General features: G+C 37.7%; 1 protein-coding gene across 9 annotated transcripts in view; it reads left to right on the forward strand.

The window, feature by feature from the left end:
* Window positions 1-1,140: 1,140 nt before the first annotated feature.
* DHRS7B (dehydrogenase/reductase 7B) overlaps window positions 1,141-26,822 on the forward strand; it is a 53,846-nt gene continuing 28,164 nt past the window's right edge. Inside the window, exons 1-2 of one of the 9 annotated variants that reach the window (XM_015586621.2) lie at window positions 1,146-1,218; window positions 2,777-2,864. In XM_015586621.2, coding sequence (XP_015442107.1) covers window positions 2,860-2,864 — 5 coding nt within the window. In that variant the 5' untranslated portion in view covers window positions 1,146-1,218; window positions 2,777-2,859. Of the gene's footprint in view, window positions 1,219-1,299; window positions 1,369-2,776; window positions 2,865-21,909; window positions 21,931-25,578; window positions 25,599-26,822 lie in introns of those variants that run through there. The other 8 variants (XM_015586622.2, XM_015586626.2, XM_015586625.2 and 5 more) reach the window with 8 other exon arrangements.

The following is a 26,822-nucleotide window of genomic DNA, read 5'->3' on the forward strand; positions in this document are numbered from 1 at the left end:
TATACATATCCGCCCCCCCCCTGCCCCACACACGGTTGTTTGCCTTTTACTCTCTTAATGGTGTCTATGTCTTAAATTTAATGACATCCATTTATCAGCCTTTCCCTTTGGTACATTTTGCATCCTTATATTTTCCTATCCCAAGGTCATAATACCCTGCTGTTATTTTCTATAGTTGTATTTTTCATATTCAGGTCTACAATACATCTTGAATTGATTTTCTTTTTTCTTTTGGTATGAGGTAGGCATCAAGATTCTTCTCTCCCCTCTCCCCACATATCCAGTCGACATCCTATTGATGTAGTACTATTTATTAAAAAGAAGTTTCCTATTGCATTATAATGGCTCCTTTGTGCGGGGAAAAATGTGACTACATACCTGTTAGTCTGTTTCTGGCCTCTTTCATTGTTAAAAACGAACGAGCCCAAAATTGTGTCACTTGTACTAAGCAAACCAAGCCTTAACACCTAACTGTAGTTACAACTTTCCCCAGGAATGTAGTCTTAACTGGTCAGTGTGGAATTTTCTAGTCAGCATCAATAAGGCAAACCTTTCTATCCCCCAAAGATGAGGTAATCTGCCACAAAGACCCCTTTCATCCCCCACAAATAGGTTACCTAAAGCTGAATTTTTTAATGACTTTCTTGTCTTGCCTTTAAAAACTTTTCCTTTTCTGTAGCCTTTTGGGGGGTCCTTTCTTTTCTTTTTTTAAAATTAATTAATTATTTTAATTTTTAACATTTTATTTTTTTTACTTTTTCCCCCTCTCCCCTGGAGCTCCTTTCCGAGCTAGGTAAGATGCTGCCCCATTCATTAATCACTTAAATCTAATCGGATCTTCACATTTACTCCATTTTTTGACACCATTTGATACTTTTATTTATCTTTGCGCTAATATGCTATTTTAATTACTATGGCCTGCTAATAAGTCGTGATAACCGCAACCACACATTCTCCAACTTTGTTCCCTATCCCCACCCCAACAAGTGCGCAGAACCCAAAACAAACCATGGCTTCTCCAGTTTCCTTCCGGAAGATGGAAGAAAGACGCTTCAGATCTCGGAGCCTTGCGTATCCTACAGGCGCTTTGAGGGCAGCAGATCCGACACGCATGCGCAGGCTAAAGGCTGGGATTGGACGGAGCCGGGCGAGGGGCGTTCACATCATTTCCGAGGCGGGAGGGTGAAGTTGATTGACCATGGTCTCTGCGGCCACCAGGTAGGGGCTAGGGAGGGAGGAATCTCGGTGGCTAGGGGTGTGGGGTTCCGCCCAGAGCTTGAGGCATGTGGGCGTATCCCGAGTCCAGTGCATTCCTGGCGCGGGGAGAGAAGAGGGTGTAGAGGCGGAGCGGAGGCCGCGGACTTTGAGGTGCGCGCAGCGTCCCTGGGCCGGCTTCCGGCTGCCTGTGGCCCTAAAGGGAGACTCGGCCCGGGCGCTTACACTAGAATCTAGTCAGGCGTTTTCTCGCTGTGGGCATCTTGCACCTTCGTTGAGCTCTCAGAGTCTGGATTTGCGCTGCTGGAAACGCGTGTAGTGAGGTGACGGACCCGCCCACGTCTCGAAGAGGGCGAAAAGTGTGCTCCCAGCTCCAACCTTTTCATTCTGTACCAAAGGACGGCAGTCCCAAAGTGTGTGCGGGTGGCATCACCAAGGCTCAAGCACTGGAGGCTGGTTGCTGTTTAGCTCGGTGTTAGGATTAGCAAGAGAGATTGACGTTTTTCAGAAGGCAGGGGAGAGTGCTGACTCTTGAGCACCCACAGAAATGGCTATTTTAAATGCTTTATTCCTTCGATCCTTGGTCTGTCGCTTTCCTGCTGTGCAACTTTGGGCACATGTCTTAAATCTTACCTCCTGTGTCCGCAACTGTAACTTTGGAAACAGTACGCCCACTCATAAAGTTGTTGTGAAATGTAAATGATATTGTACATGGAAAGTAGTCAGCTAGTGTCTGGCACGTAGTAGTTAAATGGTATCTGTAGGGATTTTCGTTTTTGAGAAGTTACTTTTGAAGTAACTTCTAGGCTTCGAATACACATATGTTTAAATTAACATAATACTTGCTTCTCTTAGTGGAATTGCCAGAAAGTGCTTTTCACATCTTCCAAACTTGTATTGGGGGAAATAAAGAGGAAGTCAGTTTCTAGAAAACTGGCGGATGGAAAAGGGATTCTTAGCTTGATGATACAGAGAATTAGCAAAAATTATCTAATTCTTCAGAGGGGCAGGGAGGTACTAACTTCTTTGAGTACCCACCAGAATGTCTGTTTTAGATATCTCTTGTACTCCTCACTACAACTGAGTAAAGTGGGTGGTATCACCATACATTTTCAGCAGAGTTATGGAAGCCGAGATTAGCCCCTAGCAAATAAGAGGGAAAACAGGCTTTTAGAACTAGGTGTCTGTGTAAAACCTACTTATTCTAGTACAGGAAGCTGACTTTGTAGAGGTTCTTGTTAAAGAAGTTATATTTAAAAGGTAATCTTCCATAATATAGCTTAACATACAGAGGTCCCCCTACTTTTCCCTAAGGTAATTATGCTTTTTATTTCTCTTAAAGCTTATGATGGGAGGGAATGACGATGGAAGAAAGGGTAGGGTTGTCACTGGGCCTTGGTCAGGAGTGACTAGTAAGACTGAGTGCTTCTTGCTGGGATTCCCAAAAGCAATGTGGTGGGGTTTACAGATTAATAGTTGATTGACGCTTACGTAGTCCTAACAGGGCTTGCTTTAAAGGAGGCATTATAAAAATGTGTTTTGCTAAATTAATCTTTTTTAGGAAAGAGAGGAACACATGATTTATTGCTTTGCAACATTTGGAACTTCTTTGGGATCATATATTTTATTCCAATACCTTGGCTAATGAAGTAAGTGGTGATTTCTTTTATTGTAGAAAACACAGACTCTGAAGAAAACATTTGTGTTGTTGTTAGGGTCTTTGTTGTACTCTTTTTTTCTGGGTTGTAGATTGATTAGGGATCTGGTAGAAACACTAGAACAATAATTGCCATATGCTCATATTTGGCATGTAGCCAATAAGGAAGTACTGTTTTAATTTCATTTTTATAGCTAAAGACATTGAGGCTTGGAGAAATTTGACAATATGTCCAAAGTTGAAAAGTCTTAGAGGACAGAAAGTTAAAGGGGGTGTATTGGGGCATGTAGAATGTACCAGGAAGTGGGAAGGAGGTTACCCTGGGATGATAGAAAACATTTGACTGAAGGGATTTTTTTTTCTCATTAAGGCATGGAGTTTCCTACTGGGAGGGAAGGGCAGGTGTCTTAAAGGCAAAAGCCTGTTGTTTATCTGCATATCCTGGGCTAAAGTCAGCACAGGTGAATTGAGATCCTGTAAGTTTTGAAGCCGTCTGGAACCCTGCTACCCTGAAGTAATAGATTCCTGATGTGCTTTGCTTTAAAGAAATCAGGAGTTTGCAAGGTATATAAATACATGATCACTTCACATTCAAAAAGATTCTTGGCTTTATAAACAGATCTGTTTCAGGGTTCTTTAGATGATGTATTCCTATAGTATACTTAAAATATTTGTTTTATTCAGTAACTATTTGTTTGCATAAAAGGAGCTCTGTTTATGTCTTAATCAAGAGCATGAGATGTGCCTTCCTTACCATATACACTCTTCTTTGTATCCATTCTTTAAGAATAATAACAGTTAATATTCATTGTTATGGTAAGCATTTTATTGGATTATTCAATACTCACAATAATTCTGTAAAATAGAAACAATCATTTTCATTTATAGAAAAAATGAGCTCAGAAAGGATAAGAAATTTATCTAAAGGCACAGAGCTAGTAAGGGCAAAGCCAATTCCATGTCACTCGAAAATCTACTTATCTATGTATTTCATTCATTCCTTCATTTAACAGATATTTATTGAACACCTACTGTGTACTAACAGTGTGCTAGGTGTTGGGGATACAATGATGGCCAAAATATAAACAGCCCCTGGCCTCAAGTTGCTTATAAGTACAGCAAAGAAGATAGACAGTAAATAGAGAATCACAAACTAAATATTAATTACTTTTGTGGTACCTGCTATGGACAATAGTAGAGGGTGCTGTGAGAATCATTTGGCACAGGGAGGGAGTGAGTAGAGACAGAAAAGGCTTTCCTGAGGGAAAAATATTTAACTGAGACCTTAAGGACTAAGATGGAGTTAAATTGGGCAAAGAGAAGGGTGAAGAGCTACAAGGGAGATGGAAGGACAAGCATGAAACCTCAGGAATAGGAGGAGCTTGTATCTAGCGTTACTGAAAGACCTGTGTAGCCCAAGGGTGGAGAATGTCACAAAGTCAGATTCAAAATATAGGTAAGGATCTTATCCTCAGGGCAATACTGTTCCCCAGTCTTGGTTTATTTGCTTCTTGGAACATATAATCAACTCCACAAACCATATCAGTTTTCCAGCTCTGTTTGGAGTCCAACCTCTTTCTTCAAACACATGGTTAGACCTCTAGTTGCCCACAGGACGAGGATAGGGGATTGAGACTTAATCAGAATTGGTAATTTGACTACAAAGCTAATAGACATGTTGTACCAATATTGTTTTTCATCATATTTGTCTCTGGTGTGCAAAATGATTTAACAAATATTCTTTAGTCTCATTATGGTCCAAGTCTCTGTTAACCACCTAGGATACAAACATGTATAAAGACACTGTTTCTTTCTACCATGCATCATTTAGTTAATCATTTATTTGCCTTCCACTTAAGAGACTATTCTGTTAACCCTATGATACAAACATGTATAAAGACTCTCTTTCTTTCTACCATGCATCATTTAGTTAATCATTTATTTGCCTTCCACTTAAGAGACTATAATTGTTTTATCAATATTATTCTTCAAAATAAATTTCTTTAGCATCTATTATGTGCTAAGCACTGTTTTAGGAATCTAGTGTCAGCAAATAGGCATGGGCTCTGTCCTTACGGAGCTTAAGCTCCCAGTTGGGGCTGGAGGACACAGAGGGAGGGTGAAAGTCAGGGAGGTGAAGTGGGAGAGGTAGGCGGGAGTCAGACCATGCAGACCTTATAGGTCATGCCAAGGATTTGGGGCTTATCCTAAAAATGGTAGGAAACCACTGAGTTTCAGTCAGGGGAGTAGCACCAGCAGATCTGTGTTTATAAAAATTCACTCTGGCTCCTCAGAGAAGGCAGAAGTTGATAAATTTGAAGGATATTTAGGAGGTAGAATCAATGGGGCTTAGTAATTAATAGGTTCACTCTGGGGTGAGAAGTGAGAGGGAGGTGTCTGGGCTAATTCTTGGTTTTCTGGCTTGTGCATCTGAGATAAGAAGCCCTAGAGGAAGAATGTGAGTTCAGTTTTGAATAAAATGTCTCTGAAGTAATACAATTAGAGGTGTCACAAAGGCAATGATATAGAAGGATCTAACACTCAGACAACAAGCATTGGCTAAGTCTCTATAAAGCTCTTGTCAGGGAGTAATATTTTCCCTGTTATTGAGGGAGCCATCAAGGCAAAAAGGTAACAGTGGAGTGGCCCAGTAGAAAGTGTAGAAAGTTCTCCACACTTATGTGGGGAAAATATTAATAAAATCTTCTGCCAACCTAGAAAATCGTCTCTACAAATGTAGGAAAAAAAGAAAATAGTTCTATTATTGAATAAACATTAACCCAGACTGGGATGCATCATAGGTAATCTGCTAATGAGATTACAAAAACAAAAAGTAACCTGTTACATACTTAGTTTCAAGATTAATGGTAATTTGTCCTCGTGTAAGAAGACTTGACAGCACCATCTGCTATATATGTTTTCATAATGTACCTTAAATTCACCTGGTAATGGGGGTGACCATCTGTGCTAGTTAATTGCCTTTATCTAAAGGAAAAATAGAATATCTCTAATCCACATGAGCAAGTAGTCATGGTGTTAGGCTAACCTCCCAGGGTGACAGGGAGTTGGGGTGCTTTCTTGATATTTAAGTTGAAAAGAGATAGCTCTTAGGCCCTTCAGAAAAAAATTACTGGATTTTACCAATAGCTAGAGCTAGTTTATTTAGCATTTAAAAAGATTTGCTTACATACCAAAGAGACAGAAGAAGGAATTACAAATACTAGGTTTTTCAAAGAAATGCTCTAAGACAGGGAGAAAAAAAAAAGTCTCTTTTTCTCTTTGGTAATAGGGAAAATTCAAGTTTTAAAATTTACGTATAGTGTGGTAAAGTGTCGGACTGTAGCATGCCCAGCATAGGGATTATCCTGGAGATGATTTTTAAGTGAGTTCCACATAATCATGTATGGCTAGGAAGCCCTCAAGTGGTCAGATCTACCCCATAATTTTCTTGTGCATTGATTTAAAGAAAAATGTTACCAGTAGTTTCAGATCCTGCTGGTTTCCAGCCAAAACTCTCATCTCTGGTAGTTAACCTTTCCAGGACTTGTCTTGTTCTCCTGAATGATTGTCAATGATGTCATTTCTCACACCTACACATTTATACACATGAGAACTTTCTTTGCTTGGTAATTTTGTGATTTAATGGAGAAACGAACTCTCCATTAACTTGTTTTGGAATGCCATAAGCATGGGAATGAGAATTGAGATTGAATGGCATGTAAATTTAGCTTGGAAGCTTTTTGTCACCCACCAAGATAAGAAGTTCAACAAATTCCTTTGGGTTCTGAGCTCTCTTTCCCATCTTCTTAAGTTCATGGTCACCTGAGACTTGGACACTAAACTGCTTAGCGGAGGGAGAGGTCTTGTTGATGGCAACTAAATTAGTTGAACATTGCTTACCAATAGTTAGAGCTTCCTTGCTGTTGTTAGCTCTTATTTAATTAAGTAAGGACATGTTTGTACTAGGAACTCTTAAGTTTTTAAGGGAAATGTAAATTTTTTCAGGTTTATGTGAGTAGTACTTAGCTGTCGTTACATTGGAAATTAGTAAACTATTATTTCAAAATTCTCTATGAGTATGGTATTAAAATCCAGACAGGCTTAAAATATTAGCTACTAAGTCAAGGAAATTGTACTGAGTTCCTGTTAAGCCGTTAGCTTTTTTACATTTAGTTCTTTCTGTTTGGGTGATTAGAACTAAGTTTAGGGATCTCTTCATCTCCTAGACAATATTAGAATCCTTCCTGTTTAAGGCTCCAACTAAGGATTATTATTATTTTTTTTACACGACCCCCCGATTTGATGCATTTAAGAGTTAAGAATGTGGGCTTTAGAGTCGGAATATGTGGTTCAAATCTCTATTTTGCCATTCGCTAGCTATGTGACTTCAGATGCTTTTCTCATTTAGCAAATGGAAATAACTATCATATCTACCTCACGAGATTGCAGTGAAGGTAAAATGAGATCATAGCTATGACGTAGGCAATGTCTTGGCACATTGCAAATGCTAAAAAAGGTAGTAATTGTTATTAATATTTTTCTTTCCACAATAGCTATATATGGTAACAGGCTAAAAATTACTTTTTTTTAGTATGCTTTAGAATTTGTCATAATATCATTTCAATCAATTAATTGTCATATATGTTAGAAAGTAATGAAATAGGCAAAACATTAATTATATTAGAAATAAAAATTTACTTCTGGTTTGAAGAGTTGGCATATATAGTACTTTCTACTGCATTTAGAGGAATGAAGGATTGTCACATGAGATCTCATAGCATTCTGTAATATATATAAAGCACATTTCCTCTTTTCCTATCAGTTGCCAGGCCTTTACAGTGTGTGAGCTTTTTCTCTTATCTTAACCTGGAGATGTACAAATTATGACAGTCAAATAGTGGTTTTACATACCTGTGTGTACACCTCCCAAGGGCTCAATCCAGCAGCTTGCACAAAAGAGTTGTAGGTTTTGCTGGCTGCTGACTCTTTGGAATAGCAACTGGGGCCCTGAAGTCCCAGTTCCTGAAAACTGGGAGATAGGCATTTGTTCATAATTCATTCAACAGCATTTAATGAACATCCACTTTGTGCCTATCACAAACATGGAAACATGGAAATGAATCAAGCGGCTCTTCTTAGGCCACCAGAGACAGAGCACATGTAGATGGATCAAGTGCAACAAAGTATTCTAGGAGCTCTAGCAGGAGGCATTTGACAAATCTGGGCTTTCTTCTCTATCTTGTGGTAGAATATTGTACTACGTAGAAGCACCTCAATTAATGAAAAGGGGAATAAAATAGAGGTCACTTCCTTGTTCATTAGTGGATAAGGAGACATAAGGAAATTTAAACTCGTTAATTTGGCCATCCATTAGAGCTAAGTACAGCAAGAAAGAAGATTGATTTATTCATTTTCTTCTTTTTACTCTTTCTGACATTACCTACCCTCTTTCTAGATAGATAACCCAGCAATTGTAGTGGTAATTGCTGTCATTTATCTGGACCATGTACAAGGCTTCTCAGCATATACATATGCTCATCTAATCCTTCCTGCAATTGTGTAAGGCAGATATTAGACATATTTTGCAGATGAGGAACCTGTTTGAAATATTAAGTAACTGTCCAAAGACATTCACCTAGTTAATATGATTATTGGTATTCAAACCAAGGTCTGCCTGGTTCCAAAGACAGTTTGCTATATCAATAAACAGTTGGAATTATCATTCATACCTCTCTTTTATATCTCAATAGAAAAATGGTAGCTGGCAACTTCATCTTAGTCAAAAAGCAAGACACTTAAATTTAAAGAGATATTACATAGTGGGGAAAAAATCACTGAATTGTAAGAAACAAAATTTGCTTCTGTATGGTTTTAGAAGGAAAGTGTAGTTAGACAATTGTAGCAACTGACACCAGACTAAGGGTAGTGGATAAAGAGAAGAAATGTGAATTCTTAAAACAGGAAGAAAGTTTTGCAGTGATTAGTATCTCCCCTCTCTCCCAACTAGAAATTAAGAATAATTGATTTTTTCCTCTCCACATTTTAATTTAACTTGGCATGGATAAAATCTTACAAGGCATCTCTTGAAAGTCCCTAAATAATATGTGGTATTTGATAATTAAGACATTCAGATAGGAATATTTGAGAGGCATATTTCTAACTGATTAAGTTTGTGTTATTGTCAGAGTTTTAAATTTCTAGCAGTAGAAACAATTTTATTAAAAAGCCTTTGGGACAGGGAAAAAGACTTCTGGTATGGCAGATTGAGGAGGTTGGCAAATCTTAAGAACAACTATAAAATAGGACAAAATTGTCAAAAAACCATACCAGAGGTTTTGAAATTGACCAATGACATAGAACAAATTGAGAAGCATTTATTCATGAAAAAACACTGAACATTAGGGAAGACCATTTGAGACTCTGTAGTGTGCTCCTCTGGGGCTACTCCCATCCTATAACCTCCGCTCATCTGAGTGCAGTAGATCAAGGAAGGGCAGGCTATGAACACAGGCAGTCTCAATGTTAGAGAGAGCCAACTATTTGGAACAGAGAAAACAAAACAAAAACCATGCCCAACAGCTTTGTCACTAAGAGTAGCAATTTTGGTGGCAAACGAGTGGTGAAAGCTGGCAGCTTTGCTAGTCTGAGATTGTGGCCCTAGTTGGGCAAGCAATGGACCAGTGGACTAACTAGAAATTTAACAGATATCCTGTAAATGACACAGCCACACACTGCTAAACTCCCACACATCCTTGGATGACTAAGTGCACATACAGAGGAGATTTGAGGGTCTGATGGAACATAAAAGCTGGCGAAGACTGGAAAATTGCCTGAACTCTGTGCTTCCTGTGCCACACAGATTCATTTGCAAAAAGTGGAAGCTGTACTTATTTGAGGTGTTTGGGCACAAACGCAGATGCATAATTGGTTGATCTCTAAGAAATGCAGATATGGAGTCTATCTCTAGTAGGAATCCAAGCATAAAAATAAAAATAAGGAAAAGAGGAACTGAGCCAATACATCAGTGGCCACAAACTGTGGGTAAGACAAAATCCATAGATTTACTACTGGCAAGTTATTAAATAACTTTAAGAACCGAGCAACTATACCAGTCTGAAGAAGGGAAAATCAAAACCTGGAGTTGCTACAATGTAGTATCTAAAATGGCCAGTTTTCAACAACAACAACAAAAATATATAAAACATGAAGAAATAGGAAAGTGTGACTCGTTCTCCGTGGGGGAAAAGCAGTCAATAGAAGCTGTCTCTAAGTTGGCCCATATGTTGGACTTACCAGACAAAGATTTCTAAACAGCCGTTATAAGAGTTCGAAGAACTAAAGGAAACCATAGTTAAAGAATTAAAGGAAAGTATGATGACATCGATTCTATAAATAACATCAATAAAGAGATAGAGCAGCATATAAGAGAGAATCAAGTGGAAACTGGAGCTGAAAGTACAATTACTGAAGCGAAAAATCCTTTAGAGAGACTTAGCAGGTTTGAGGTAGCAGAAGAAAGGATTAGTAAACTTGAAAAAGATCAATAGAAATGAACCAATATGAAGAACAGAGAGAACAAAGGTTGAAGACAACAAAGCCTCAGAAATCTGTGGGACTATATCAAGTGTACTAACATTTGGGAGTCCTAGAAGAGCAGAGAGAGACTGAGGCAGAAAAAATATTTAAATAAATAATGTCCAAAAAGCTCCAAATTTGTTTAAAAAAAATTGTATTTCTTATTGCTGCTGTAATAACTTACCACAAATATAATAGCTTAAAATCCCACAAATTTATAATCTTACAATTCTGGAGGTTGGAAGTCTTAAAGTCAAGGTATCTGTATTCCTTCTGGAGGCTCTAGAGGCAAATCTGTTACCTTGCCTTTTCCAACTTCTACAGGCCAACAACATTAATTGGCTCAGGGCCCCTTCCTCACGTTACTCTAACCTCTACTCTGGCTGTCACATCTCCTACTCTGACTCAACCCTCTTGCCTCCCTCTTGATTATATTGGGCCTACCTAGATAATGCAGGATAAGCTCCTCATCTCAATACCATTAATAATATCTGCAAAGTCCTTTTTAACATATAAGTAAGGTAATATACTTGTCAGTTCTGGGGATTTGGATGTGGACATCTTTGGGGAATATTATTCAGGCTACCACAAACATTAATATACATTTCCAAGAAATTCAATGAATCCATGTAGGATAAGCACTAAAATTCACCTTTAGATACATCGTAGTAAGACTGTTGAAGGCCAAAGATAAAACTTAAAAGCAATAATAGAAAAATTACTCATTACATACAGGGCAACAGCCACATGATTAATGGCTAACTTCTTATAAAGAATGGTGTTAGGACTTCTAGTTTTCTCTTTGGCATGTAAGGAGCTTAGAAGTTGCCCTTTCGTCCTAACAACAAGTAAAAAGATGGACAAACTGAAAAATCAGCCAACTCTTAGATCTATGGGTCATGAGGTCACAGGTTAAACTGCCGCTCTCAAAATTGGAAAGACAGGTGGATGTAGAGAATCACAACTTCCTAGAGCAGAAGCCTCCATGAGAACCAGTATTGAGAACCAGTAGGAAAACCTGAACTGTAATTGACAAATTACTGGAAGCTCAGTGTGCACAAGTCTGAGAGTTAAAAACTTCAGAGGGACTCAATCAAAAGGAGGCCCTATACTTTTGTGAGTTTTATCTCCAGGAGCTCTATGAGGCCATCATAGTGAATATTGGAGAAAAATCCCCTTGTGTTTCTGGTGGGGGGAGGGGAAAAATATTGATATTGAAATAAGTCAGAACATCCTGTTCTTAACAAGGCCTCCCTTCAGAAGCAACTGTTTTACTAGAGCCTAACCTACCTAGGGACAGGGAAATACCCAACTCCACCTCCCTCTAGCTATCCTATCTCACCTAAGGAGAAGGGAAAAAAAACTATGCAGCACTGGTGAAGTTCATAGTCCAGGGGCATATAGGCTCACCAAAAGATGAAGACGTAATCTAATCATAGAGCTATAGAATGCTTCTCCCGCCCCTACATAACTAAAAAACTGTTTACGTCAGTTTTTTTAACTAGTATATCATGTCTGCCTTTCAACAAAACATAAGGCATGCTGGAAGAATGAATGAATGAATGAATGAATGAATGAATGAATGAAAGAAAGTTTGAAAAGACTGACCAAGCATCAGGACCAAAATCAGATGTGGCAAGAAAGTTGGAATTATCAGACCAGGAGCTTTTAAAAACTATGATTAACATGCTAGGGACTTTAATGGAAAAAGTAGGCAGCTTTCAAGAACACATGGATAATATAAGCAGAGATGGAAAATCTAGGAAGGAATAAACGGAAATGATAGAGATTTTTAAAAAAGCACTGTAAGAGGAAAAAAAATTACTTTTGATGGATTTTAGTAGCCTGGGCATGGCTGAGGAAAGAATCTCTGAATTTGAACATGTGACAATAGAAACTGCCAAAACTGAAAAGGAAAAAGATGGAAAAGAATATCCAAGAACTATGGAACAACTACAGTGTATATAATGTATGTGTAATGGGAATACTAGAAGGAAAAGACACAGAAGCAATATTTGATGCAATAATGGTTGAGAATTTTCCCAGAGTAATCTGAGACACCAAATCACATCTTGGAAGATCAGAGAACACCGAGGAAGATAATGCCAAAAAACAAAACAAAATGAAACAACCCTTCCCCTCCACCCCCCCAAAAAAGCCACCTAGGAATACCATAGTCAAACTTCAGAAAATCAGAGATAAAAAAATCACCATACCTATAGATAAGGAATACATCTCACTTCTCAGAAATCACACAAGCAAAAACAGAGTGAAATATTTAGTGTTGAAAAAGAAAAAAGAAAAAAAAAAAGTCTACCAACCTGGAATTTTGTACCCTGCAAAATTATCCTTCAAAATTGAAGGAACAACGAAGACTTCTCAGACAAAGATTGAGGGAATTTTTTGTCAGTAGACCTGCTTTGCAAAAAGTGTTAAAAGAAGTTCTTCAGAGAGAAAATGATTCAGGTCAGAAACTCAGATCTACATCAAGAAAGGAAGCACATTGGTGAAGGAATAAGTGAAAGTAAAATAACATTTTTTTATTAATTGATCTAACATAACAGTTCAAAATAATATAAACAATGTATTCAAGTAAAAACTTGTGTATGTATATCTATGTGTATATATATGTATATGTACGTTTATATAAGTGAAATGAATGAAAGCAATATAGAAGAGAGGAATTAGGAATATTCTGTTACTTGTATTACCTGTGAAGTGATATAGTGTTATTTGAAAGTGGGCTTGGATTAGTTGTAAATGTATATCGCATTCTCTATGGTAACCACTAAAATGTATAATTGATAGTTTAAGAAAAGAATGAAATCATAAAAATGCTCATGCTCAGTTAAAACCATAAAAGGTAGAAAAACTGTAGCAGACAAAAAATAGGAAAAAGAACAAGGACAACAAACAAAACAGAAACAAATGTAGTAGATGTTAATTCAGCTATATCAATAATCACTTAAACATCAATGGTCTAAATACACCAATTAAAATATAGATGGTCAGAGTGGATCACAAAACAAGACGCAATTTCTGTGTGTGGCTGTCTATAATAATTTACACTATCAAAAGTTGCAGTTAGCTTTCCTTGGGGGAAAAGACTTTTGCAAAGTCACGGAGGCTGTCTTTGCTTTTCCTTTGAGTTTGCTAGAGCTTGGGAACAAATAATTCCCAGAGTTTTAAGACTATGTATGAACTATAACAAGTGATTGGGTAAGCTCAACCCACAACTTGCTGTGGTTGCAGAGGCTCAAAATGACTATTGTAATTTTTTAAACAATTAAGTATTTTTGACAAATAAGACCCAACTATATATTGTCTATGACAAATCCCCTTTAAATGTAAAGACATACAAATTAAAGAGATGGAAAAAGATATATCGTGTTAATACTAATCAAGGGAAAGCAGGAGTAGCTATATTAATTTCAGACAGAGCAGACATCAAAGCAAGTCAAAGTAGGAATAAAGAGGAGCATTACATAATGATAAAGGGGTCAATAAACCAAGAAGACAACATTTCTTAATCTTATGCACTTAACAGTTTCAGGATACATGAGGCAAAAAGTGATAGAACTACAAAGATAAATAGATGAATCCAGTATTATAATTGGAGACTTTCAGCACCTCTCTACAGAAATGAACAGATCTAGCAGGGAGAAAATCCGTAAGGACAAAGAGGAAAACATGATTTTAAGGAGGGGCCGTGGGTGACATAGTCTGACAGGAAAATCACAGCTGAGTGGCCTTAGCGGGAAGGAGGGGAGAATAGTAGTGAAGAACAAACACTGAACCTTCGAGCCAGTGTATGAGGATTGTGGGAAAGAAAAGAGCCACCGCCGTAGAGGTCTGCAGCAAAATCCATGTCCTCAAGAGGAGCCAGATACTGTTGAAGCAGGAAAGGGAAGGAGCCATTCAGAGTAGTTTGAAGATGCAAGGGATTTTGTTGATGACAGACCAAGAGGAACCGAGGGTTTCAGAATATAGGGAGGGTTGGGAGATAGGGTCAGCAAAAGGAGTGCACAGAGTGGTTTGGGAGCCAGGGGAAGCCTCAGGAGATCTGGATTTCCTGTGGTGACTGACAGGGATAAAGGGTTTCCAGGGAGATGGGGATGGTAGATTGTGCATTGGGGTAGGGTGGGAATGGAAGACCTCACTGGGAGCTTCCACTGGACACCTATTGATGGAGGCTGCAGAAGGGTGGTTACTTCTGACTCTGGTTGGAGGTTGGCAGATAGCCTTGTCACCCACAGGGGGTTTCATTCTTTGATGGTAGGTGACTATAGAGATCTTTAGGGACTTCAAATTTGAGTACTCATTAAAATCATCAGGTCTCTCACTTTTTGTAAAATTATCAATTTCAAAGGCTTGCACCTGAGGCCTTTGAGCTAAATTTTTACAGGTGCTTCTAATGCAGGTAGTGATTGGACTACAAAGAGTAACGTGGCTCTGAGCCAGCATGTTCACACCTGGAAAAGTCTGGTGACTTACCCTACAGTCACCTGGTCTCAGGTCCCTTGAAGGGTCCAGATCAAGACCCACTATTCCATGTAGATGCCACTATAACTTGACATTGGTCAGTTTATTTCTCTTGGTGTTTTAGTTAGAGTATTTACTAGCTAATTTCATTTTATAAGGTCGATATTTCTAGTGTAGCTAATTATTCACTATTCAACCTAATTTTGACAAAGTTGAGCATGAAGGAGAAATATAAATGTTTAAAGATGCGCTAAAGAATAGTACAGCGAATTCTTATATATCCATTACCTAATGTCAGCAACCATCAGCATTTTGCCATACTGGAAGAAAAGAAACTTAAATCTTTCATTTCTTGACTTATAAATGTGATTTTAAAATTTGTTTGCTTTCACCTCATTTTGTGGCTAAGATTATTAATGCTTATATGGCAAGGCAAAAAAAAAAAAAAAGCTTTGTTATGTAACACTGTATGTTGACTTTCTAGTTTAAATGCAATTGGAAAAATAGCCCGTATGCTATTATACTCTGGCAGTAAATATGGTGAATGTATAAAAAGCATTTTCAATTTAAGGTATTTTTTTTCTTTTAATATAGACGACTCTGGAATTTGGCAAATCTGTTTTTTTTGTTGTTGTTGTTGTTGTTTGTTTTTTAATTGAAAAGGCTCTGAGAGAGAAATAGGGAGAAAATTACATATGGGAAAAAATGGGAAATCTGCTAACATTGGGTAAAATAAATAGATAGGTCAACTTCTTAGCATGGGCCTGTCCTGACAAGATATAGCTGTGTCCTCAGGGAGCTATTTGCTAGGACGCTGAGATAATAAAGTGATAGGGCACTTGCTAGGCTATTTTTAAGTGAAAGCTTAGAAGTTAGCAGTGGGATAATCCTCTCATGTTATTATGCTTTCTTTCTCCTTTAGCCCTTCCAGTATGTGAAATTCCATCCTTCATGTTTTCTGGCATTAAAGTCAGTGCACTACAAGTTTTAAGAAGGAGCATTATAAAAACTGTTTCAGAGTCAAGGCCATTTCCTAGTTGTAACATATTGCAAAATTTCCTTCCTTTTTAAGGCCAAATAATATTCCATTATATGTATATATCATATTTTGCTTATCCATTCATTGGTTGATGGACACTTGGGTTGCTACCAAATTTTAACTATTGTGAATAATGCTTCTATGAACATGGGTGTACAGGTGTCTCTTCGAGACACCACTTTCAATTATTTTCAGTGTATACTGGCAGTGGAATTACTGGATCATATGGTAATTCTATTTTAAATTTTTAGATGAACCTCTGTACTGTTTTCTACATTTGTTGTATCATTTTACATTTCTACTGGCAGTACACAAAGGTTCTAAGTTCTCCACATCCTTTCTAATACTTGGCATTTTCTTTTCTTTCTTTCTTTCTTTCTTCTGTTTTTTTTTTTGGATATCCTAAAGATATGAGGCAATATCTCATTTTTATTTGTATCTCAATGATGACTAAGTGATGTTGATCATCTTTTCATGTACTTACTGGCCATTTGCCCATTTTGGAACCATGTTGCTTTTTTGTTGTTGAGTTTTAGGAGTTCTCTATACTCTGGTTATTAATCTCTTATCAGATATGTGATTTGCAAATATTTTCTCCCATTATGTGGTTTGCCTTTTTACTCTATGGATTGTGTCTTTTAATGCACTAAAATTCTAAAATTTTCATGATATCCAGCTTGTCTATTTTTTTCTTTTGTTGCCTGTGCATCTGGAATTGTAACCAAGAAATCTTGGCCAAATCCAATATGAGTGTTTGCCTTATGTTTTATTCTGAGAGGTTTTTTTAAAATATAGTTTTAGATCTCAAATTTAGGTCTTTGATCCATTTTGAGTTAATTTTTGTATATGGTGTGAGGTAAGGGTCCACCCTCATTCTTTTGCAAGTGGATATCCAGTTTTTCCAGCACTGTTTGTTGAAAAAACTGTCCTTTCCCCATTAAATGGTCTTGGCGCCCTTGTCAAAAATTATATGACTATATATGTGAGGGTTTATTTCTGGGCTCTCTATTACATTGGTCTCTATGTCTGTCTTTAATGCAGTATCACATATCATACTGTTTTGCTTACTGTAGGTAAGGACTTTTCTTTATTGGGGAGATTTTTTTGATTACTGATTCAATCTCATTAGTAGTTATCGATCTAGCTAGGTTTTCCTTTTCCTATTTTAGTCTTGGTAGGTTTGTGTTTCTAGGAATATGTTTAACCTAAGTTATTCAATTTGTTGGCATACAATGTTCATAGTACTCTCTTATAATCTTTTTTATTATAGAATCGGTAGTAATGTCCTCACTTTCTTTTCTGATCTTAGTAATTTGAGTCTTCTTTTTTTTTCTTAGTCCACCTACCTAAAGGTTTGTCAATTTTGCTGATCTTTTTGAAGAACCAACTTTCGGTTTCATTGACTTTTCTCTATTTTTATTCTCTATCTCATTTATCTTGGCTCTAGTCTTTATTATTTCCTTCTAGCTTTGGCTTTACTTTGTTCTTTTTCTAGTTCCTAGAGATATAAAGTTAGGTTGTTGATTTGCGGTCTTATTTATTTTATAATGTAAGTATTTATAGCTATACAGTTCCTCTTTAGCACTACTTTTGCAGCATCTCATAAATTTTGATATGTTGTAGTTTAGTTTTTATTCATTTCTAAGAATTTTCTTATATTCTTTGTGATTTATTCTTTGATCCATTGATTGTTTAAGATTGTGCTTAATTTACACAAATTGTAAATTTTCCAGTTTTACCTTTGTTATTGATTTCAAACTTGATTCTTTTGTGGTCAGAGATGCTTTGTATCATATCTATCTTTGAAATATTGAAACTAATTTGAGCCTTAATTTGTGACCTAACCTATGGTCTATCCTGGAAAATATCTCATATGCACTTGAGAAGAATGTGTATGCTGTTCTTGGGTAGAGTGTTCTACCCAAGATCTATTAGATCTGTTAGATCTAGTTGTTTTATTGTATTGTGTAAATCCTCTATTCCTTATCTTCTACATGGTTGTTCTTCCTATTATTGTGAGTGGGATGTTGAAGTTTCCAACTATTATTGTAGAATTGTATTTAATCTTAAATTTCGTTTAATCCTGCAGGACTCCCATGAACATTAGTTTCAAGGCAGGTCTAGTGATAGCAAACTCAGCTTATATCTGGGAATGTCTTCTCTCTCACTTTTTTTTGAGGTATAACTGACATATTAATTGATATTTGTATACATTGCAAAAATGATCAAATGATCACAATAAGTCTAGTTAACATCTGTTATCATACATAGTTATAAAATATTTTTTCTTGGAATAAGAACTTTTAAGATTTATTCTCCTAGCAACTTTTAAATATGCAATACAGTATTATTTACTATAGTCACCATGCTGTGCATTACATCCCCATGACTTATTTTATAACTGGAAGTTTGTACTTTTGGCTGCTTTGACCCATTTTGCCCACCACTCACCTCCTGCATCTGGTAATCTCCAATCTGTTCTTTAATCTATGGGCTTGCTTTTTTGCTTTAGACTCCACATGTAAGTGAGGTCATATAGTATTTGTCTTTCTCTGACTTATTTCACTTACCATAAAGCCCTTGAAGTCAGTCCATGCTGTCACAAATGGCAAATTTCATCCTTTTTTATTGCTGAATAATAATAGATTGTTTATACATATACCACATTTCTCTTATTCATCCATTAGTGGATGAATTGTTTTCATACTTTGGTATTGTAAATAATTCTGCAGTGAGCATGGGGGTGCATATATCTTTTTGAGTTAGTGTTTTTGTTTTCTTTGAATAACTACCCACAAGTGGAATTACTGGATCATATGGTTGTTCTATTTTTAAGTTTTTGAGGAAACTCCATATCATTTCCCATAGTGGCTGCACCAATTTATATTCCCACCAACAGTGCACAAGGGTTCTGTTTTCTCAACATTTTCTCTAGCACTTTTTATTTCTTGTCTTTTTGATAATAGCAGTTTTAACAGGTAACAGCTATTCTAACAGCCATTTAACAGATGTGATATCTCATTGTTGTTTTAATTTTCATGCCCTGATGACGAGGGGTGTTGAGCATCTTTTCATGTGCCTGTTGGCTATCTCTGTGTCTTCTTTGGGAAAAAATCTCTTTTGTTCCCTTGCCCATTTTTAAATCTGATTGTTTGGGGTTTTTACTAATGAGTTGTGTAAGTTCCTTATATTTTTTGGATACTAACCCCCTTATCAGATATGTGATTTGCAAATATTTTTGCCCATTTAGTAGGTTGCCTTTCATTTTGTTGATGGTATCCTGCTGTGCAGAAGCTTTTAGTTTGAGTAGTCCCACTTGTTTATTTTTGCTTTTGTTGTTTTGCTTTTGGTGTCAGATACAAAAAAATCATCATCTTGACATATATTAGGGAGCTTACTGCCTAGGTTTTTTCCTAGGAGTTTTATGGTTTCAGGTCTTACGTTCATATCTTTAATCGATTTTTGGTTAACTTTTGTGTGTTGTGTTAGATAGTGATCCAGTTTTATTCTTTTGAAGTTTTCCTAACACTATTTATTGAAGAGACTATTCTTTCCCGATGATATATGCTTGACTCCTTTGTTGTAAATATATTGACTGTACATGCCTGGACTTATTTCTGGCCTCTCTGTTCTGTTCTGTTTACATGTCTGTTTCATGCCAATGCCATACTGTTTTGTTAACTATAGTTTTGTGATATAGCTTGAAATCAGGGAGCGTGTTCTTCTCTCCCAACATTGCCTTGGCTATTCAGGGTCTATTTTGGTACCAAACAAATTTTAGGATTGTTTCTTTTATTTCTGTAAAAAATGCCATTGACATTTTGATAGAGTTGACATTGAATCTGTAGATTGCTTTGAGTAGTAGGAACATTTTATCAATATAATTTTTCAAGCTCATGAGCACAGTGTATCTTTCTATTTATTTGTGTCTTCATTTTCTTTCATTAATAGCTTATAGTTTTCAGTGTACAGATCTTTCATCCACTTGGTTAAATTTATTTTTAGGTATTTTATTCTTTTTGATGCAATTGTAAATGAGATTGGTTTCTTTTTCTCTTTCTGATAGTTTATTATTGTATAGGAATGCAATTGATTTGTTTATTTTGTATCCTGCAATTTTACTGAATTCACTTATTAGTTCTAACAGTTTTTTGATAGGATGCTTAGATGTTTTCTATATATATAATATGTCATCTGCAAATATTGACAGTTTTACTTCTTCCTTACTAATTTGGATGTCTTTTGTTTCTTTTTTTTTGCCTAATTTCTTGCTCTTGCTGGGACTTTGTTGAATAAAAGTGGCAAGAGTGGGCATCTTTGTCTTGTTCCTGATCTTAGAGGAAAAGGTTTCAACTTTTCACCATTGAGTATGATGTTAGCTGTGGGTTTGTCATAAATTATTATGTTGAGGTACGCTTCCTCTATTTCCACTATTTTTTATCTGTTATAGGATTTTACTTTGTCGTTATCATTAAACTTGCATATAAACTTGTAAAAGTGTCCCTTCTTGGCAGCCACAGAAATCAAGGTACCCGACAGACAAAGGTATAAGCTCCTTTGTGGGAGATATTGGTGAGCTAGAGTGAAGCAGAGGGAGAGCACAAAGACTGTATCTACCAAATTCTGTTCTCTGAGAGGACTTCCATAGGCCACTAGTTTGTGTCAAACCAGAAGCCTGCCCTATACAACAAAGCTCCTGGATCAACAAATAGGCCTTTTTCCTAGAAAGACTGGGGGTATTTTTCAGTCTTCTGTCTGTACAGTGCTCTGGAGGTGGTTGCCTACCAAGAACTGTCTCTCCAAATGTTACTGTTGCATGGGACCCAGGAACACAAGCTACCGTGGCCTCCAGAGCCAGGCAATCAAGTAGTGTCTCTTGGGTAGCAACAGCAAAGATTATGGCACCAGATGCATAAAAAGGCTCACTTCTAGGACATTCTAGTGCTCTAAAGCTGGCAGAGGGTGAGCATGAGGATGACACTGGCCGGCAGTAACAATGAAGAGGGGAATGTAATGATGGTACCCACTTGATAAAGAAATAAAATAGCCCACTACCATCTAGAGCAAGGCAGAGGGAAAATGCAAAAATGGTACCTATCAGTTTCCATCCCTAGAGTGTTCCAGCAGGCTCCTGGATGTGTGTGTAAAATTAGATGCCGGCCCCTCAGGCAGACACTAATATAAGCAAATGAGCTTCTTAAAGTTTGAGCTAGATCGGCTACCCTGGGCTGGGTCCTGAGGTGGGTGAGTTCAAACATGCAGGCCCTTTAAGAGCCATTTCTCAGATTGCTAGAGTCTTGTGGGTCTCATGGATGCAAGCCCCAAGAAACCTTTGGTTTACAAAGGTAAATGTTTGGAGGGCTTATCTCTCAGGTGCAGGTCTTAACAGTTGGGGTGCCCAGTGTAGGCTTCAAAACCTTTACTCCTCAGGGAGAGAAGCTCCTAGTTTTGAGTTCCCTGGTCGCTGTTCCAGGGAGACCAGAGGATGGAGTTTTTGGCGAGATTGTGTCCCAGACTTTTCTATCCACTTCAGTGTGGTTTTCTTCTTGTCGTCCAATATGTAGTCATCACTCAGCCATTCTTTAGATTTTTTTTAGAGGAAGTTGTTTCATATGTAGCCATAGACTTAGTAGATTCATGGGAGAAAGTGAGTCCAGGATCTTCCTGTGTTACCATCATGTCTCCCTCACTTTTGGAGCCCCACCCCTTTTCTTTTTTGATATTTGTTTGATTTTTTTTTTTTTTTTTTAGCACTTTGAATATATTGGCCCATTGCCTTCTAACCTCCAGTTTGTGATGAGAAATCTGTTTATGGTATCAACGGAAGTTTGTCATCACCAATTCAGCGCCAACAGGAGTTCCCAATTTGGGTTGCAGTGTGGGGAGAGAGACTTCATTCAGCACAAACAACCCAATTGTGATACAGCTTGACTGTGGAACAGCAAGGCTGTGAAACAGCTGGGTGAGGTGGCCCTAGTGTTACAGCCCTGGTGTTACAACTCTACTCCATTTGGGCAAGACTGCTCTGTTCTATTACACTGTTGACACCTCTGTATGGGGGAACACAGTCTTCAATGGAAACTTAAAGTACACTTCCCAAGCCAGAGGGGAGCTGACATATAGAGAGAAATCCCTACTCCCGGTACCCGATTGGTCTGTTCTCATGCAAATGAGGACTCCAAATTCTCACAATTTGATTGATCCAAACAGCACTGTCCTGGTTGGTCAGAATGGAGCTGCTCTTATATGTTGGTAAAGATGCTAATGAGGATATAATGGTGCAGCTACAATTGGACAGGGAAAGTCTCAGTCCCATTGATTGAAATACTATTCCAAGAACTTTATAAGAGTTAGCTCAGATGGCAGAAACATAGTGCAGGCAGGCAGTTCAATGCAGGCTTCTTCCTGAAGAACAGCTTGCATGAGAAAGCCCTGTTTAGCAATGGCTGTTAGACTCTGTTTTTTAATTTGAGCCCAATCAGCCACCAGGAGCCCTTCTTAACAGGTAAATTCATTCTTGGGGTCAACAATAGTTTTATCAGGGATCTCTTTTGTGTCATGACTCACTTCTCTCTTGCAGCTTTCAAAATTCTCTTTTTGTCTTTGCCTTTAGAAAATTTGATTATAAAATGTCTCAGTGCGGATCTCTTGGAACTCATGTTATCTGGAGTTCATTGAGTCTCTTGGGTGTTTATTTCGTGTCTCATCAAAGTTGGGAAAATTTTGGCCACTATTCCTTCAGATATTCTCTCTGCTCTTTTCTCTTTTTGAGACTTCTACAATACTTGTGTTGGTTTGCCTTATGTGTCCTACAAGTCCCTTACATTCTGTTCACTTCTTCAGTTTCTTCTTTTTGTTGTTGTTATTGTTCCTTAGATTCAATAATTTCCATTGTCCTTTAAGTTCACTGATTCTTTCTTCTGCCTGATCAGTTCTTACTTTGAATCCCTCTAGTGTATTTTTCTTTGCAGTTATTGTACTTTGCAGCTTAAGTATTTATTTCCTTTTAATTTCTTTTTGGATTTTCTTTCTCATTATTGGTATTTCCATTTTTTTTTTTTTTGGTACATCAATATCTTGACTTTCTATACATTTTTCTTTAGTTTTTTGAGCATCTTTAGATAGTTGTTTTAGTACTTTTGTTTAGTAGATCTACTCTTAGGTCTTTTTCGAGGATAATTTCTATTGATTTATTTTTCCTTCGAATGGGCCATACTTTCCTGTTTCTTTGTATACCTTTTGATTGTTTTGTTGAAAACTGAACATTTGAATCTAATAATGTGGTGACTCTGGAAATCAGATTTTTTTCCATTCTCTAGCATTTACTGGTTTTTGACTGTTGTTTTGGATTTTTTTTTTTTTAAATTTTTGTGGGCTTTGTGCCAGGGGTCAGCTTAGTGTGTAAACTTAAGGTTTTCGCGGGTCTTTTCTCAGCTTGTGCCTTCGACTGAGTATGCATAGTCACTTTCAATTTTTTCCAAATATTTGGGTGCTTTTTCAAGTTCTAGTCTTTAATTACTGGCTCCCATTAGGGATAAAGAGAAAATGAAGGGAGAATAAAATGATACTGGCCCTTTAAATACCGTGGCAGTCTCTTAGCACGAGCAAGAGGGGCATGCAACAGTGGGGGAAGACATAGCAACAATGGCGGCCAGCTTCTTTGTCTGCCTCTCTGTGATAAGAAGAAGCCATCAGTAATTGGAGCATGGTTCCCTAATATTTAGAGTTCTTTTTGCTCACACTCATTCCTGCAAGCTGTATACAAGTTGCTACAGGATCTGGTATACAGCTGCTTGCTACTGGGTTGGGCTGTCTATAGCTGCTACTGTGTTTATGGTTGAAATTGATTGAAATTAACCACAATTTACCATCCAAGCCTTCTCCTGGAATTTGCAAGCCTTCAGTAGACTCAGAATTACAAAATAGTTGTATCAGACAAATCTGCCAGTGCAATCGTTGTCTAGGTGGAGAGATAGATTCCTAGTGCTTCCTACTCCACCATCTTCTTAGAATCCTTCTAATGTACAATTTATTTATCTATTTTTTATTTTTTGTCTCTCCCACTGTTATGTCATTTCCATGAGGATAGTGATTTATTTCCTCTATTTTTACTGCACCTCAGAACCTGGAACAATTGATGCATAGTTTGTTTTGTTCTTAGGTTTCTGAAACTGATACTTGTGTACAGTTCCTATTAGAAACTCGGTAATAATCTAAAATTCAGGAGTCACAAACTAGCAGCTGCCCCTGGGCCAGGTTGTGTGTCGTGTGGCCCGCATAGTGTTTTGAATTGTTTTGTCTTTGAAATAAAGCTTCAGGCGAGGCCTGTCCTTTAGATAAGCCACCAGTCTGTGGTTTTACAATAATTTTTTTTTCATTATCACAATTATTATCACTTAATTTTGTGTTTATTTATTATCAGTCTCCCCATCTAGGCTGTGAACTCTGTGAGGTCAAAAACCATTGTCTACTTTGTTCATTCACCTTACACCCCAGTCCTAGTGCATTGTCTGGTACTAGATGGCACTTGGTAAGTAGTCGAATGGAACAGCAAGTGACAGCCAGGACCTGAAATGATCCACAGTATATGAGATGTGGATATAAAGTAATAAGTTTGGTCTTTTTACCAAACGTACTTAAAACATGAATAGCTCTTAAAGCTGCCAGCTTAGCTCCCATTACTTAGTTCATTTCTGAAATCTTCTCTGGGACTTGGCTTTTATTCAGTCGTTTTTATGAGTCAGCAGCACATTTGTTAAGATGTTAGCATTTACAAAGGGCTTTCCCATATGTTTTCTCATTGGAATAGTCATCCCCATTTTGAAATTAGGACACTTAATTGCAGATATAGAGTAAATTTGCCATGTCACACAGCAAGTGCATGACAGGGTGGACTTGAACACAGCTCCCCAGTGCCAGCTTGGTGCTTTTTCTGCTCTGTCCATTTTCTGTCCAGGATCATGGACCTCTTATATGTTTTCTAGGAAAGGGGGTGATATCACTCTGACATCATCTAATAAAACTAAATTCATTTTATAAAGCACATTATAAAACTCAAAATTTTGAGTCAGGGTATCTTCGTTGCCATCATAAGTGCTGTTTTGTTTTGAGGAGTCTTCTGGTTTCCATTTGTAAGTGCTATTTTTAAAAACTCAACTAAAACTTAAGCTCATAATAAACGGTTAGCCTCCAGCACCCTGTACTTGTGTTGATAGCCTGCACTGCAGGGTCTGGCGCTGTGCTTGACCCCTCTCTTCCCATTCTCCTTGCCTGGGGCTGCTGTGCAGTGTGTGCTTAGCATCTTACTGGAGAGTAGCACTCACCTCAGTGTGATTGCTCTTCCCAGGACTGGACATTCAGGAGCTTTGTCTGAAATAGTCTCCAGCTTTCCTTTTGGTTTTATTTTTACTAATGACAGGCTCTATTCCTTTAAACTGGGGTCTCTAAGGCTGGCAACTTAAAATGCAACCTACAGGTTACTTGTTTGTGGCTTATTCCAGCATTCCAGGAAAGGCCTGTTGACATGAAAGTATCCTCTGGCCTCTAGTCTAAGTCACTCACCCTATGTCAAAAGACCAGAGAAGACGCTGGCACCAGGACCCACTACTGGCACAATAGTTGCCATCTAAGGTAGTCTATTGTTCTTTCTTTCCAGTTGAAGACAGCCTTAACAGCTGCTTTTCATGTGCTTTATATCAAACAACAACAACAACAACAACAACAACAACAACAACAACAACAACAACAACAACAACAACAACAACAACAACAACAACAACAACAACAACTTTACTCTGCTTTTACTTTCTGAAAATAGGTATAGGCATGACCCATAGCTTATGTCACCTTTAATAGACCAGCTATTTCAACCTGGTCATTAATTGTGAAATATGAGTGGGTGTAGGTGTGTGGGAATAGAATCCTAACTGCTCTTGGTAATACTAAGCCATTCCTTGCCGCGTGATTTCAGCATCCTGCCTTCCAGCTGGACACCTTCTCTGCCCTTTGGCCTGATTTTCTTGTTCATAACATGGCAAATTATTTCATGACTAATCCTTCTTATAGACCTGAAATCATTATTAGTTTTTAACTTTGGAGGGTTTTTAGATACCCTCCTTTGATTTTCAGATGTGGTTGTCAGTGGTTTAATTTCCGTATAGTTTCTAAGTAGATTCTGACAATTTGTTTTTATCGACGGTGCAGTTTGTTGTTGTTTTATAATTGCAAGACAGAAGAAAGGAATCTTAGGAACAGATTTTATCTGTGAAATGTAATGTAGAATTTTGACTAAAGGATGAAGAATGGAATAGATGGCATAAAAGGTGACATTTCTGCTCAATTGATTTCTGGGTGCTAGTCTTGTTTCTATTTTGAGGTTCTGAAAGCCCGTTTAAAGAACCTCTCAGTGGAAAATAAGGGAGCAGCTAAATTCTGAAGTCACAGTGAGAACCGATGAACTTTCTGGCTGCCAAGGCCCCAGTAACACTCTCCTGTGAAGGGACTTTCTTCCTTTACACTCTTAACTTAGGTGTATTGCACCATAGTCTTGATATACGAAAATAAAGCAGATGGGCATAGCCTTCTGTGGAGTTCTGGCTCAGCCCAAGGTTATAAGTCTGAAATGGGCAGACTCCGCAGGCCTCTGGTCTAGATGACTGCAATCCTTTCCACCCAACTGACCTAATAGAGCTCTGGGCCCCAGCCCAGAGGCTGAGCCCTGCTGTATTTTTATGAGTAGCGTACCCACCCCCATGGTCATCCTAGGCAGCAGCTGGCCTCCAAGTGGTTCTGGATTGGGCAGGGTAGTCCACTTTCAGACCTGCCTAGTATAAAGATCTGGGATTTCAGTAGGGA

The sequence above is a fragment of the Pteropus alecto genome, unplaced genomic scaffold (assembly GCF_000325575.1).
Source record: "Pteropus alecto unplaced genomic scaffold, ASM32557v1 scaffold52, whole genome shotgun sequence".
Classification (NCBI taxonomy): domain Eukaryota; kingdom Metazoa; phylum Chordata; class Mammalia; order Chiroptera; family Pteropodidae; genus Pteropus; species Pteropus alecto.